Source organism: Peromyscus maniculatus, chromosome 1, assembly GCF_049852395.1.
Source record: "Peromyscus maniculatus bairdii isolate BWxNUB_F1_BW_parent chromosome 1, HU_Pman_BW_mat_3.1, whole genome shotgun sequence".
Taxonomy (NCBI): Eukaryota; Metazoa; Chordata; class Mammalia; order Rodentia; family Cricetidae; genus Peromyscus; species Peromyscus maniculatus.
Genome location: NC_134852.1, coordinates 7,813,969 through 7,829,739, shown reverse-complemented (window position 1 = coordinate 7,829,739; position 15,771 = coordinate 7,813,969). Strand labels below are relative to the sequence as shown.

Here is a 15,771-nt window from a genome sequence, read left to right as displayed (position 1 = left end):
ACAGTGGATTATCTTCTGGTGTGTTCTTGGATTCAGTTTGTATTTTATTGAATTTTTTGCATCTATGTTCCAAGGGAAATTGGTCAGTAATTCTCTTTCTTTGTTGAGTATTTGTGTGGTTTCGGTATTAGGGTGACTGTGGGCTCACAAAATAAAATTTTTAATGTTACTTCTGTTTCCATTCTGTGGAATAATTTGCAGAATATTAATATTAACTCTTATTTGAAAGTCTTGGAAAATTCTATACTAAAACGATCAGGCTCTGGGCTTTTTTTGGTCGGGAGACTTTTAATGACTGCTTCTATTTCCTCAAGGGTTATAGGCCTGTTTAAACTGCTTATCTGATCTTGATTTAACTTTGGTAATTGGTATCTATCAAGAAAATTATCCATTTCTTTCTGATTTTCCAGTTGAGTGACATACAGGTTTTTGGAGTATGGTCTAATGATATTTAGATTTCCTCAGTGTCTGTTGCTATATCTCTCTTCATTTCTGATTTTGTTAAATTAGATATCCTCTCTCTGCCTTTTGGTTACTTTGCCTAAGGGTTTGTCTATCTTATTGATTTTTCTCAAATAACCAACTATCTTTTTTTCATTGATTCTTCATATTATTCTTTGTTTTTATTTTATTGATTTCAGCTCAGAGTTTGATTATTTCCTGCCTTCTACTTCTCTTGGGTGTGTTTGCTTCTTTTGTTCTAGAGCTTTCGGTGTGCTGTTGAGTTGCTAGGGTGAGATCTCTGAAATTTCCTTATGAAAGCACATATTTTATTGAATTTTAGGAAGTCTTTATTATCTTTATTTCTGCCTTCATGTAGTAGTCAAGAACTAAATTTATTTCTAAAAATAAACATATAACAGAACTGCCTGTGGATCTATCCATGACTTACAAAGAATCAATATCAGCATGCAGTTTTTCTCTCAGACTGACATTAAACTCACTATGTAGCCCAGGGAGGAATAAAACATGTTTTCCCTGCATCGATCGGTCTTGCAATTGGCTGAGATTACCAGACAGTGTTTTCCACTTGTGACTTCTTTCTGTATCATTTATATCTTTATTCCTAATTTGGGATATGTTACTATTCTCTTTGTATAGTCTCAATATGATGATGAGTTTATGGATTTAGAAAAGGTTTTGATATATTTATTTGTGATTCTGTACAGGAAGTTTTAATGAAACAAGACTTTCTAAGAGGCCTTTACTAGAAGACCAGATTTGTAGGCCAGTCTGACACTTAGGCCAGGGTCTCCCAGGAACTGAAGTTGCAGCTTCTCGGGACAGAACTCTGCTTCCCAGGCAATGGTTATCCTCCTAAGGAATCTGTTTGAAATTTCTCAAGTTCTCTTTTCAAACATTGTCTGACTTGCCTTTCTGCTAACCTTGGCCATTTGCCCACTGCAAACAGCATATGAGGTAGTGTGCTTCTTAATAAGTTTGCCTGACATGAGACAATGACTTCTGCAAGACCTTCTGATTCAACTACTGCTTTCGTCAACTTTATTTCTTATCCCTGGTTTTCTCAGTCACTGTTTGGGACCTTATTCCTCTGTTTCAGACCAGTTCTGATTTTTTCCAAATTCATAGTACAATATGCTACAGATATTTCATCATTCAATTTACAGCTTTATTGAAGTTTGATTTACAATATGATATGTATATACACAGACACACACACATGTATATTCAGAGAAAAATTTTTCAAACTTTGTATATACATATTCATATGTACATGAAATAAACAATTAATGAAAAAGGTCTTGAATTTGAAAGAAAAGCAAAAAACAAAGAAAAGCACAAAAACAAAACGAGAGACTTCCTTCACTCCTACTTTCTTCCATTTTATCCATTGAGTAATGACAAAGTATTTGCTTTATTTATAAAATGCAGGGATATTACTTATCCTGATTACATAATCGGTTGAGTTCCCAAAGTTACCACACTCTGTGTGATATATCTGCAAAATGGCTGTACACCTGTGACAGATTTTATTTTCTCATCTCCCTGAGTCCTACCTCTCCCACAGAATATAGAGTCTGGATCTCCCTGGATCTGGACAGGTAAACACCAGAGTAGTGTCTCAAGAGGGACTTTTTGGCCTGAGATATGCGAGGTTCAGCTGCCTCTGTCTTGGAGTCATGATGTGCAGCTGAGCATAGGTCACATCACAGGGCTCCTTGGATGCAGCAGCCTGGAATGGGAGAAGGTAGAGTAATGTCTGTGCTCAGCACTGGGGCCTGGGGAACTGGAGAGGTCAGGACCCACCTGATGGTCTCTCACTTTGTCTTCTTTTGCCTGCCTGTTGTTTGAGTCCAGCGGTTCCTTTGGCATGAGGGAAGGAGAGGTGGGCTCTGCCCTTCTGAATCTGGAGGGTTTTACTTGGGCATACAAATCTTTGGGGTGATTTTCCTTATGTTGGTTCTGCCAAAAAAGAAAACAAAGCACATGGAGTGTATACTGTGGTGGTATTGTGTTCCCCAAAATATTGTGTACTCTAATAAATTTATCTGGGGTCAGAGAACAGACAGCCACTAGATACAAAGGCTAGAAAATGGTGGCACTCACACCTTTAATCCTAGCATTCCAGAGATAGAAATCCTTCTGGATCTCTGTGAGTTCAAGGCCACATTGGAAATAGCCAAGCATGGTGACACACGCCTTTAATCCCAGAAAGCCAGCCTTTAATCCCAGGGAGTGGTGGTAGATAGCAGAAAGATATATAAGGAGTGAGGACCAGAAACTAGAGGCTTTTGGCTGGTTAGTCATTTGGCTGGTTAAACATGTGGCCTGGTTAAGCTTCAGGCTTTTGAGCAGTAATTCAGCTGAGACCCATTCCGGATGAGGACTCAGAGGCCTCCAGTCTGAGGAGACAAGACCAGCTGAGGATCCGGCGAGGTGAGATAGCTGTGGCTTGTTCTGTCTCTCTGATCTACCAGCATGGACCCCAATAACTTGCCTCGGGTTTGATTTTATTAATAAGAACTTTTAAGATTCCTGCTACAGTATACTGATGCCCCAGAGGCTCTACTCCCACTTGATTTCTGTGGGGTGGAAAAGTAATACTTTAGACATCTAAGTCAAACCATGTCATTGCTGATGGGGTCTCTGGAGTTTCCTAAGACCTCTGAGTGCCTGGAAGTTTCTTCCTGAACTTCTGACATATTATCCACACAAGGTGACCTCACTCCATGGGCTCCATCTTTTAGAAAGAGAATGTTCCTTCCCACATAACACCTGTACCGGCCATGTCCTACCTAGATGTTTCTAGTATCCTCTCCACTCAGATTTCTCTTCAGAAGCCTATTTTCATCCCTTCCTTTAAGTTCACATTGATGATGTTCCCCCACACAACCACAAGTAATTCCCTCTAATTCATTTCCCTCAAACATTTTGCAAGGCTCAGTCTCTGTGTCGTCTTCATCATATTCCATCCTATAGCTTGTCCCAGTGTGTGGGGAATTCTGTTCTCTCTGTATCTGCTTCTCTCACAGGAGGCATGGTCAAGAGTGAGATCCAGGAAATTGGAAGAGGAGTCAAGCAGCAGATGGGTGGCTTTGCAAATATGAGTGACTGAGTTAGATACCCAGTGCCCACATTTTAAAAATAGCCAAGCAAGAATGCACATGTCTAGTACCCAAGCACTGGGGAAGGAAGACTGGTGTCCAATTCTCAATGGTAGCAATCTAGTCAATCAATGATCTTCATGGTCATTGAGGGACTCGGTCTCAGAAAATGAGGTGGAATAAAATAGAAGATATCGATTGTTGACTTCTATCATCTACCTGTTCTTATACATGTGTGCACACAAACATTGTCAGGTACAGGGTTCTCATATATTCATATTTCCTGTTTACTTACTTGTTAGTTTTATTGATAATATTAAGCCTTATGCATTTAAAGTAATCACTTTATCACTGAACTAGCTTCAGACACTTACACAGTCTTCTGAGACCAGGATGCATGCTAGCAAGCAGAGAGATGCTGTGAGAACAGAATGTATAGCCATATGGCCAAAAGTAAAGAAAGCAAGGGTGAGGTCATAGCATACAGAAGACAAGTGCTTCCAGAATCAAGAAGCCAGCTGTGGGAATGCTGGGAGCGGAAAAGGGGCAGTGATTGATTACAGGGTAAAGTGGGTCATAAGTTCATAGCATTGTGGAAAAGAGTCTCACCATAATGTCCAGCTCCATGCTCTCTTTAATCTGTGTTCCCTTCACCATGGTATCTGTCATAACAGAACATACAGGTCTTCCCCTGACCAAATTCCTAGGACTTCTCACCTCCCCAGTTACCTGCCCTCTCCCAGATAGCAACAGAAGAAATGGAATGTTGGGAAAGGGTCCATAATGAGTGTTTGGCAAGTGTCATAGTGACTGGTGCCTCAGAGAAGTTACCCAGGCCCTCCATCACCCCTGTGATGCTGAAACCTCAGACATTTCCCCTCCAGGGGCCCTCTTTCTCTCACACAAGGTTTCTTCCTGGATAGCAGCAGCTGGGCTAGATATGGAGAGAAAGGAGGTTGTCAGGTGGCAGTGAGGGGAGTCAGGCAGGTGGGGGTGTAGGTTGCTGGCCTTGAGTTACCTCTTCTGGATGCCTCTGTCCATGGTCACTGGCTCTCCAGCTCCTGCAGAATGTTGCAAGTTGGTCGCTGTCTGAACTGCAAGAAAGAGAAGAGTCTCATTCATGAGGGTGGAGCATCCTTACCTCGTACCTTTAGGGAAGGAAAGAAGTTTTACAACTCATTTCATATGTGTATGTGTTCACATTTTCCAGGAGATGGAACAACTCATATGATACTTGATACTGCACAAGTTTTAAGATAGTATTGATGATCTGAGTTTCACAGAAGTTTCTAAATGATGTTTCCCCATCTGGGCTTTCCACAGGGCTGGCTTGCCTAGTCCCCTCTTGGGTAGCCAAAAGGGGATGTAGTACCCCCTGAGAACATGACCACCCACACTCTACTCACCACCCTTGCTGCATTTTTTCTGGTGCCTGAGTCTGAGCAGAAGGAGTAGGGCAAGAAGGAAGAGCAGCAGGAGGAATCCCACAGAAACTCCAATCAAAATCTTCTGGTATCTTGCTAGTCCTGGGATACAGATAACATGAATGAGGACTGGGGTGAGAGGCACATACTGAATCTTTATATTCACTACCTCCCACCCTCATAGCCATACACTATGAGACCGACTCTCATTGTTCCACACAGTTCACCTGCTGGTCACCCAGCAGGAAAGAGCATTGCTGAGGACTGAACACAAGTAATCCAGCCTCCAGCCTTATTGCCTACTCTGGAACTAAACTGCATGACCTGGAAGGAAGGAGCCTGGGTACTCTGAAATGACTGTGTCATGATCACAATGTCAGATGGGGCAAGACAATTGCAGAAGTGGTTTCTAGAGAATTTTGCTGTATGAGAAGGACACAGATAAGATCAGCACTAAAAGGAACTTAACATCTAGTCCAGAGCATACTTATAGAAACTGAGAATCACACAGGAGAGGGGCTTGTCCATGTGAATCTGTCAGAAAAGACTGCATCTACCCCATATCTAGATTGAGTTGTTGCAGCAACAGAGTTCTAGTTTAGAGCTCTGTGATCAGACTCCATGGGGTAAAGGACTGGTTCCCAAGGGCATCATGGAATGGGATAGGGAAACTGTGGGAAGTTACTTCCTGCTCTCATTCACATGCTTCTCTCTCCTAGGATAGATGTCAAATATCATTCTTTGTCAGGATCATTCTATTACATCCTAGCCTGTAAGCCTTTTTTGGTTCTGGGGACCATGTTGAGCACACTGCTTGAATCCCAGCATCCTGGTCATCATGCAAGCAGATACAGAAGTAAAGACTTCCAGGGCCTGAGAGTTTTCACACTCTGGGATGGAACAAACTCCCTAGACAGGAAAATCTAACACTTCTATTGGTATGAGCTTTGGGGATCCAGGAAAGTGTTGGTAATAGGACAATGGGAGAGGGCGATGGGGAGAAATGTGGCCTAATTATCTCAGCTCTTCTCAGTCTCACATCCACACTGAAGCCTGTACAGAACCTTGCAGCTGCCTACCTGGAACATTCTGAATTTTCCTCAAGAAGGTGGAATGGGAATTAATTGAGGAATCCCAGTTTGCCTCTGTATTATTGACTAATACTAAACCCTTTCTGATTAGCCATGCTTAAGATAAGTCTACTACCAACTCAGTCAAGAGCTTCCAAGGTGAAGTATCCAATGTTACCCTCTGATCTCACATATACCAAGGTCATCTCACCTGAGACTATGATCTCCATGGAGACACTGGGTTGTGACAACAGGTAAGGAGATGATCTTTGAGAACCAAAACACATATAGATACCCCCAACGGATGGAGTCACAGCACTCATGGAGAATTCTGCCTGATATTGTGAATCTTGGAGCTTTGATATTTGACGCATGTGGGAATGGAATGCACCCTCCTTGAACAGAAGGAAGCTGTCTACTGGGATTGATGATTTACACAACAGGGTCACTTTCTCTCCTGAGGACACGGTGGTGCCTGGATGCACTGAGAGGTTGGGTGCGACAGGAGGATGTCCTAGAGAGAAGAAGGGTGAGTGAGGGGCTACAGTCATTGTTCTGAGACCCTTTTGTATTACATAGTCTTCTATATCTTCCCTGAATGCCATTCATCTACTCCCCTCTCCACAGATCTGTTCATCCTGAGAAGACCTTCATTATCTTGACCATCAATCACTTGCCTCCCCAAAGCTGACCATGATCGGAGTCTGGGTTCCTGAGAGAATACACTATGTTCCTCACCTGTGATCAGGATATCCAGAGGGTCACTGGGGGCTGACCACTCAGAAGAGATGTTGTATGAACCATGGCATCTATACCGGCCACCAGTGGTGAAATCCACAGAGTGTAAGGTGAAGTTTGCATGAGACTTTCCAGCCTGGGTAAAATGGGCAGATATCTGTGGGACATCACTTCCGCCCTCCTTGGAAAGAAGAAATCTGTCATAACTCATGTTTGAGTAACACTGGAGGGTCAGCTTCTCTCCAGGGGCCAAGATAGGTCTTTGCTGGGTTATCAGGGAGGGCTTCCTGGATGACCCTGGAAGAAGGATATGTATAAAGGCATCAGGTCAGCTCTTGCTATGCATTCCTCTGCTGGCTAAGTTTAAGTCAGCTGAACACAAGCTAGAGTCATTGGAGAAGAGGAAACATCAACTGAAAAAAGGGCTCAATAAGATTAGGCTGCACACAGTCCTGTATGGCATTGTTAATTAGGAATTGACAGGGGATGGTCCATCCTATTGTGTATGGTACTACCCCTGGTATGTAGTTCTGGGTTCTATATGAAATCAGGCTGAGCAAGGCAGTAAGCAGCAACCCTCCAGGGCTTCTGCATGAACTCCTGCTTCCAGGTTCCTGCCCTGTTTGAGTTGCTCTGCTAACTTCTTTTGAGGATAACTAGTGCTGAAAAAGTGTAAGCCAAATGAACCTTTTCCTCTACAACCTGCTTTTGTTCATGGTACTTATTTTCAACACCAGGAACTCTAACTAAGACAAATCTCCTTCTTTTCCTGCTCTGACAGTGTCATGGTCTCTTATAATCTGGGTCATAGCAGTCAAGATCTGCCTTCAGCCATCATGGCTGGAACCATCCTCAGGCCAGCAGAGCTAGTGATAAAGGGTTCCTAGTCAAAAACCAGATGACTGAATAAGTCTTCCTTACCTGAGACATATATCGTAACAGGGTTACTGGCCTCTGACCAGATATGTGGTTTACTTTTGAAGTATTCATAACATCTAAAAGGCCCACTCTTTCTGGATGTCACAGGGACTTCAGGAAACAGAGCCTTGGACTGTCCAATGTGTATACACTGTGCCTTGAGAGACCTGGAGAACCGATTTTCCCTAGTCACAATGAACCAATCATATCCTTTTGATGAGACATACTTGAGAGTCACATTCCCACCTGAGTTGACCACAGGACTGGGCAAGGCTGACAGAGTAAGTTTAACTTGTTAGACTCCTAGGAGAAGATAGAACGGCCTATTTAATGACACATTGTCTCCAGCAGCTGGGCTATGGGTGAAAATATTTGGGAGATATATTTCCTGAGGGAAAATGTAGAGGACATGAATGTTATCCGTGCAGTGTGTCGGCTCAATTGATGGAATAAATACCTGTTTTCTATCAAGAGAACTGGGAATGGATGTTGTTAATAACCAGGAGACCATCTATCTGTAGCTCCAGGCATCACCTGAATACCCCAGAATGTTTATCCCAGACTCTGTCTCCCTAGACTTTTTCATTAGCTCTCAGTTAATAAAGCCCATTCTTAGGCAAGATGTGCTGTACACTTTACAGCCTGCTGACATGTACACTATGTCAGTCATTGACCACACTAGATTAAAGGCCCCTTAGCTATAGAACCCATCTCCACGGTCACTTCTGAGTTGAGTTTTGATACAATTATGTCTAGTTGCTCACTAGATTTTCTATTATACCAGGAATCTTTTTGTCCAGATTTGTAATATGTTTAAATTTGCTTGCAATAAGTGACCTGGTTTCAGGATTTTAAGAGTATGAACTGGCAACTACTATGTCAGCCTGATCTGAGTTTTCCTTATTACATCATGTGGGCCATCCCCTTGCCAGCAGCAGAGCTCTCAGGGTCCCCACAGGAAAATGTGAAGACTGTGACCCTTAGTGTCCACAGATCTGTCACCACCAGCTCCACAGCATCACTCTGCTGTGTCCACCCAGCAGAGTTATAACAGTAACAGCGATATCGTCCTGCATTATAAGCCCTCATGGTTGGGATTAAAAACTTGGCCCTGTGATCAGGCACTGGTGCAGTTAATCTGTCCCAGGCTGCTGGGCTTCCTTCTTTATACAGGAAATATATTTGGGTTTCCATTGTTCCCTCACACCAGATTGTCACAGGATTCCCTAAGGTGATCACAGAGCCTGGCTCAGCCCAGATGTTGGGTTTCTTGAGGGTTCCTGAAAAGAGGAAAGAGAGAGGGATGTGGGACTTTAAAGAGTTTCACAGTGAATACAATACTCAGACTTGACCCTTGAATAAAAGGACACATAGGGCCATCTGAAGACCCGTCTCTCTCCTCACCCTTCCAAGTTCCCTTCTCAGAACTCCGCTCAGTACTTTCTATATCTTGACTCCCATAATCTGCAGCTGTATATATGGGTTCAGGAATCTGTCCATCCCTGTACTTATCACACAATAGGGTTTCCTGGGGAAACCTGTTTCATGTTCAATGTCATTCAATGGAGAGGCTAGGGCTTCCTCCCTTAGACTAGAAGCTACAGGATGTCACTCCCTTCTGACCACACTTGAGGCTTGCTTGTGTGATAGCCATAGCATCTGAAACTCCATCTTTCACTGAGTGTGATGGGACCCATTTGGAATCTGGCTGGAGACAGGCCAGTATATACATATTGTGAGTCCATGGTGATGTAGAACTGCTTGTACTTAATTAGAATGAACCTGTAGTATTTCTGATTTGAGGTACATGAGAGGGTCACAGATCCTCCTAAGGCTACAACAGGGTTTGGCAGTGCAGACAGGGTGGGTTTGTAATAGACACCTAGAAGAGATACATGTAGAATATTAAATGAGTTCACACAGTCTGGATTGCCTCCCAGACCTGAGCAATGAGTGGGGATACATTCAGAGCAAACTTTTCTAAAGAGTCACAGCTATGGATTCATATGATTCCTGAGTAACGACTCACCTATCACCAACAACTCCAGGGAGGTACTGTACTGAGTAGTTAACCCTTATATAACAGAAGGACACATTGAACCATCTGAATATACATCTCTCTGCTGACCCTGCCAGGCTCCCTTCTCAGAACACCCCTCAGCACTTTCTGTATATTGACTCCCATAATCTGCATGCTGTATATGTGGGCTCAGGAACCTGTCCTTCCCCATACTTATCACACTGGGGCTTCCTCACCTGTGACTAAAAGCTCCAAGATGTCACTCCCTTCGGACCACACTTGAGGCTTGCTTGTGTGATAGCCATAGCATCTGAAACTCCATCTTTCACTGAGTGTGATGGGACCCACTTGGAATCTAGCTGAAGACTGATCAGTATATACATATTGTGAGTCCATGGAGCTGTAGAACTGCTTGTCCTTAATTAAAACGAACCCATCATATGTCTGATTTGAGGTACATGAAAGGGTCACAGATCCTCCTAAGGTTACAACAGGTTTTGGCAGTGCAGACAGGGTTGGTTTGTTGTAGACACCTAGGAGAGTTACATATGGACTATTAAATGGATTCACACAGTCTGGATTGTCCCCCAGACCTGAGGATTGAGTGGGGATACATTCAGAGCAAACTTTTCTAAAGAGTCACATCTGGGGATTCATATGATTCCTAAGTATCTACTCACCTGTCACCACCAGCTCCATGGAGTCACTGTGTTGTGTCCACCCAGCAGAGTTAAAACAGTAACAACGATATCGCCCTGCATTATTTTCTCCCATGAATGGGATGAAAAACTTGACCCTGTGATCAGGCACTGGTACAGTCAATCTTTCCCAGGGTGCTGGGCTTCCTTCTTTATACAGGAAATATATTTGAGTTTCCATTGTTCCCTCACACCAGATTGTCACAGGATTCCCTAAGGTGATCACAGAGCCTGGCTCAGCCGAGATGCTGGGTTTTTTGAGGGTTCCTGAAAAGAAGTAGGTGAGAGGGATGTTGGACTTTAAACAATTACACAAGGAAAGTAAAACTTGGAATTGACTCTTGAATAACCGAAGGACACATGGAGCCATGTAAGGATCCATCTTTCTCCTGACCCTCCCAGGTTCAATTCTCACAATTGAAAAACCTCATTGGTTTGTGTATCTTGAACCTGGCAATATGCTTGCTGTATCAGTGAGCTCAATAACCTGTCTTGCCCTGTATTTATCACACATTAGGGTCTCCAGGGCAAACCCATTTCAGTGTCATTCAACAGAGAGCTGGAATGTCCTCACCTGAGACTAGAATATCCAGGATGTCACTCCCTTCTGACCACACTTGAGGGTTGCTTGTGTGATAGCCATAGCATCTGAAACTCCATCTTTGGCTGGAGGTCATGAGACGCACTTGGAACCTGGCAGAAGACAGCCCAGTATATACATTCTGGGAGCCCATGGAGCTGGAAAACTTCTGCTTGTCCTTAATTAAACTGAACCAGTTGTATCTCTGATTTGAGGTACATGAGAGGGTCACAGACCGTCCTATGGTTCCAACAGGGCTGTTCAGGGCTACCAGTCTGGGTTTGATGGAGACTCCTAGAAGAGGTAAACATGGAAATTTAAGTAGGCTCACACAGTCTGCACTGTCCCCTGAAATGTTGATGAGTGGGAATACATTCAGACTAGATGTTTTAAGAGTCATGTCTTGCAGTTGATTGGCTTGATCTGTTTGGGAGGCATCTAGGCAGTGGTACCAGATCCTGGGCTCATTGCATGAGTTAGCTGTTTGAAACCTGGGACTTATGCACGGATGCTTGGCTCAATCTGGGAGGAGGGGACTGGACCTGCCTGGACTGAGTCTACCAGGTCGATCTCAGTCCTCAGGGGAGGCTTTGCCCTGGAGAAGGTAGGAATGGGGGGTTTGCTGGGGGGAAGGGTAGGGGCACAGGAAGGTTTAGATCAAGGGAATCTGTGGCTGTTATGTAGAACCGAATGGTATTGTAAAACAAAATAAAATTAAATTAAATTAAAAAAAAAGAGTCATGTCTTGGGTTACAATTCCTGAGTACTGTACAAACACTCACCTGTCACCACCAGCTCCAGGGTATCACTGCGCTCTGACCACCCAGCAGAGTTGTAAGAATAACAGTGATATTTCCCTGCATGCAGTGTTGTCACAGATGGGATGGTGAATTTTGCCTTATTGTTGTGATCCCTTTGGGTCTGTCTGCCCCAGGGTTCTGGACTTCCCTCTTTACGTAGCACATACATTTGGGTTTCTCTGGTCCCCTCACACCAGATGGTGACAGGACTCCCTAAGTTGATCAGAGTGCCTGGATCAGCCCAGATGGTGGGTTTGTGGAGGGTCCCTGCAGAGTAGAACAAAATGAGATACATCTCTTAGGATACTTGTGCAAAGGTTACACTTGAAAATGACACAAGCTGATTGGTAAAGCCAGAGGGACATATAAAGACCCAATCTTTTCATGAACTCCTAAGTTCTACTGTTATTATCAACCCTTGTCTCCTGAATTCTGTGAAATTGGACTTAGGAGCTTGAGTTCATTAGCCCACCATATATCAGATCCTTCTTTGAGAACTTTTGTCAAATCAATTATTATTCAGAGAAAAGTCTAGGGTTTTCTTACCTGAGATTAGGAGCTCTAGATGGTTACTGGGTACTGACCACAGCTGAGGGCTGTTCCAGTAACAGCCATAGCATGTGAAAATCCATCTCTTTTGGGGATTCACAGGACCCACTTTGAACAGCGCCCAGAAGTCCCTGTAGTATGTATACTGTGATTCCATGGGCCTGGAGAATTTCTCATCTTCCATAATTAGAATGAACCTGTTATATCCATGCTGTGAGAAACACTTAAGGGTCACATACCCTCCTGAGGTCACCACAGGGCTATACTGGGCTGACAAGGAGACTTTGCTGGGATAGACTCCTAGGAGAGAAGAGGAAACTTGTGAAGTTTATTTGTTAAAGTATACATTTGCCCCTCTTCTCAGATTTGAGAAGGGGCCTCAAAGAGAATGTAGTCCCTTTTTCAAAGCAGGTCCTGAGATTAGGGATGAGTCCTCTCACCTGTCACCACCAGCTCCAAGGTATCACTGTTTTGTGACCACCCAGCAGAGTTGTAACAGTAACAGTGAAAATTCCCTGCATGCATTTTTGTCACAGAAGGGATAGTGAATTTTGCCTTATTGTTGAGATCCCTTTGGGTCTGTCTGTCCCAGGGTTCTGGACTTCCCTGTTTATGTAGCACATATATTTTGGTTTCTCTGGTCCCCTCACACCAGATGGTGACAGGACTCCCTAATGTGATCAGAGTGCCTGGCTCAGCCCAGATGTTGGGTTTGTGGAGGGACCCTGCAAAGAACAAGAAAAAAATGTTTCTTTGCTAAGACAGTTGCACAAAGAAGTTCACACTTGCAGATGATAGTTATGCTGATCTGCAGCAGCAGAAGGACACATAAAGACCAGATTCTTTCCTGAACCTAATGGCTTCTACTTTTAATGTCCATCCTGGTTTTTGAACCTTAATCACAGCTGTATCCCAAGTTCTGTGACATTGGGCTCAGGAGCATGAGCTCCCAAACCCACCACATATCAGGTCCTTTCCTGTGACCTCATATCTGGCCAATGATTATTCAAAGCAAAATCTAAAGCTCCCTTACCTGAGACCAGGAGTTCTAGGCTGTTACTGGGTACTGACCACAGCTGTAAGCTGTTCAGGTAATAGCCATAGCATGTGAATCTCCATCTCTGTTGTGGAGTCACAGGACCCACTGTGAACAGGGCCTGGAATATACCAGTGTATGTGTCCTGTGAGGCCATGGCACTAGAAAATTTTTGATCTTCCTTCACTAGAATGAAACTGTTGTATTCCTCTTGTGAGGAGCACTGAAGAGTCACATCACCTCCTGAGGTCACCACAGGGCTGGGCAGGGATGAAAGGGTGACTTTGCTGGAGTAGACTCCTAGGAGAGAAGAGGAAGCCTTCTTAGTGGACTTATATTGCTAACCTGGTCACCCCTGTTCCAGAATTGTCAAAGGGACCCCACAGTAAATACACTCATTTTCTCAAGACAAATCCTAGTGTTGGGGAAGGGTCTTTTCACCTGTCACCAAGAGCTCCAGGGTGTCACTGTGTTCTGATGTGCCATTAGGGTGTTTATAATAACACTGATATTGGCCTGCATCCTGACTGCTAATGGAGGAGATAATGATCTTGTTATTTTTTTCAATGTCTTCATAAGCTGTTGGTATCTGGAAATCTGGATTTCCTTCTTTATAGAGCTTGTATTCCTGGGCATCTAAGGGGCCTTCACAAATTAGAGTTACCTGCTCCCCAGTGGTTACCACATTACTTGGCACAGCTCTGAGTGTGGGTTTGGAGAGGCCCCCTGAAAACAAAACAAAAAAAAAACAAACAAACAACAACAAAAAATGGAAGTTTGGTCAGAAGACATTCTGTTTAAATCAAAGCTATTGGTCTCATGACCTTGCAGGCAACACCAGCATCAGCCCACACCAGCTCTTCTCCATCTCTTTTCTTCAGAGGTGACCTTTGATTCCCGCTGAGAATGTACACTTTATAAAAGCTGGGAAGACACTCACCTGCCAACACTTGGTTCCTGGGGCCCAGACTCAGTCCTGCAAGAGAATTACCTGTGAGTGTATGTCCTTGAAGCCTGAGCAGGACCTCCACTTCCAGATGACTTCTGAGCTACTGAAACACCCTTGATGGATTACTGCTCAACTATGAGGTAGACTACTTCTCAGTACAGAATTCTCTCTCCACAACTTCATTTCTCACCAAGACAAAGCAGAAATGTGAGGTTTGGGATCATAGCCTCTTCCAGTTGCCAAAAGTTTGCAGATGGTTCGTCCTCTTGCAAAAGGAACAGACACAAAGTATATTGCCTGTGCAGTATGGTGCCTCCTTGTCGAGAGTATGTTATACAGGCAGTCCTTGCAAAATCAGGAACTGCTCTTTCTAGGCAAGTGGCTTTTGTTTTCCCACTGCTGTGAAGGGTGGGGCTCCAAAACATGTGGTCTCTGTAACTGTGGTTTTCTTTGGTTTTGGTTTTGGTTTCTGACAGAAAGCCTCCTGAAACTCTGGGAGGTCTAAATCTCCTCCCCTTTCTAGGTCAGCTTCTTGTGTGCTAGGTTTACAAACCCATATCTGATTGTGGTCTCTTTTTGCAGAGCATCTCCCATATACCCATCTACATTAGCTTGCATGATCCTCTTCACCAAAGACCAGGACTTAACTAGCAATAATCCTGGTATCTTCCTGAGCCAACACCTTCAAATGAAGGTGCTCAGAGCTGATCTTTTCCTGTCAGCGTTTCTGCTTGGTTCTCTATCATTTCAGCCAGACAACACTCATAATGCTGTAGATTCCTTATCATGTCCAGCTTCCCACCCAGCCCTAGATATGCTTTGGGTATTTTGTGTGAAATTTTCTTGGGGATACATGAATACTGATTGGCTGCTTCCCCAAGAGGGAACATCAATGACAAAGACATAGACATGATTCTATCCAAATCAAGTGGGTGAAACAATGAGTTTTATAAGTGATCCTTAGAGGGATATGAGCAAACATTTTCAAATATGTTTCTTTTTTTTTGAGACCAGGTCTCAGTTTTTACCTCTGGATGTTCTTGAACTCACTTTGTAGAAAAGATGGACCATAGACTCATGAAACCTGAAGGAAGAATTCCCACCAGCTCTACCCGGATTAACACTTGAGTGTTAACATCTAGCCTTGATCTGCCTTTTGTGTTTGTTACCCCTGTCTCCATACCTTGTGTTTGAAGTTTTAGCTGAGAGTTTTTCTAGGGGATCAAAGCCTATGCAAACTAGTAACAAAATCCAATGCCCCTCCAAAAAACCTATGGTAAAAAGGAGAATTGCATTTGGCATTATCTCTCTTGGGGGCTTAGAACAAAGATATTTGTATATGGAATTGACTTGTTAAAGGTGTGATTTGTAAAACAATAAAAGGATCCTTTACTCACCAAGGCTGGTTCAGTTCATAGAAGTG

At 43.6% G+C, this 15,771-nt stretch overlaps 1 protein-coding gene across 4 annotated transcripts; it reads right to left on the bottom strand.

Annotated features, from left to right (window-relative positions):
* Positions 1 to 1,633: 1,633 nt before the first annotated feature.
* On the bottom strand, positions 1,634 to 14,730 carry LOC121826155 (leukocyte immunoglobulin-like receptor subfamily B member 3). Of its 4 annotated transcripts, none has more exons than XM_076568954.1 (18): positions 14,539 to 14,730; positions 14,340 to 14,375; positions 13,841 to 14,125; positions 13,397 to 13,699; positions 12,804 to 13,088; positions 12,361 to 12,663; positions 11,797 to 12,081; positions 11,009 to 11,308; positions 10,417 to 10,701; positions 9,973 to 10,269; positions 6,799 to 7,095; positions 6,272 to 6,574; positions 4,973 to 5,092; positions 4,585 to 4,660; positions 4,469 to 4,500; positions 4,176 to 4,228; positions 2,269 to 2,424; positions 1,634 to 2,194 (listed from the first exon to the last, which is right to left on the bottom strand). In XM_076568954.1, the coding sequence occupies exons 1-18, from the start codon at positions 14,570 to 14,572 to the stop codon at positions 2,084 to 2,086; spliced, it is 3,561 nt and encodes a 1,186-aa protein (XP_076425069.1). In that variant the 5' UTR covers positions 14,573 to 14,730; the 3' UTR covers positions 1,634 to 2,083. The 4 variants fall into 4 exon arrangements, with proteins under 4 accessions (XP_076425069.1, XP_076425073.1, XP_076425080.1 ...); XM_076568958.1 differs by having other exon boundaries at positions 2,284 to 2,424; XM_076568965.1 differs by having other exon boundaries at positions 14,064 to 14,125; positions 14,539 to 14,568.
* Between the last annotated feature and the right edge of the window lie 1,041 nt (positions 14,731 to 15,771).

Coding starts and splice junctions, on each gene's coding strand:
- LOC121826155 (XM_076568954.1), bottom strand. CDS start 14,572: ATGATCCCAAACCTCACATTTCTGCTTTGTCTTG. Junction 14,376..14,538: donor CACATTTCTGCTTTGTCTTG/GTGAGAAATGAA, acceptor ATTCTCTTGCAG/GACTGAGTCTGGGCCCCAGG. Junction 6,575..6,798: donor TCTGGATATCCTGATCACAG/GTGAGGAACATA, acceptor TCTTCTCTCTAG/GACATCCTCCTGTCGCACCC.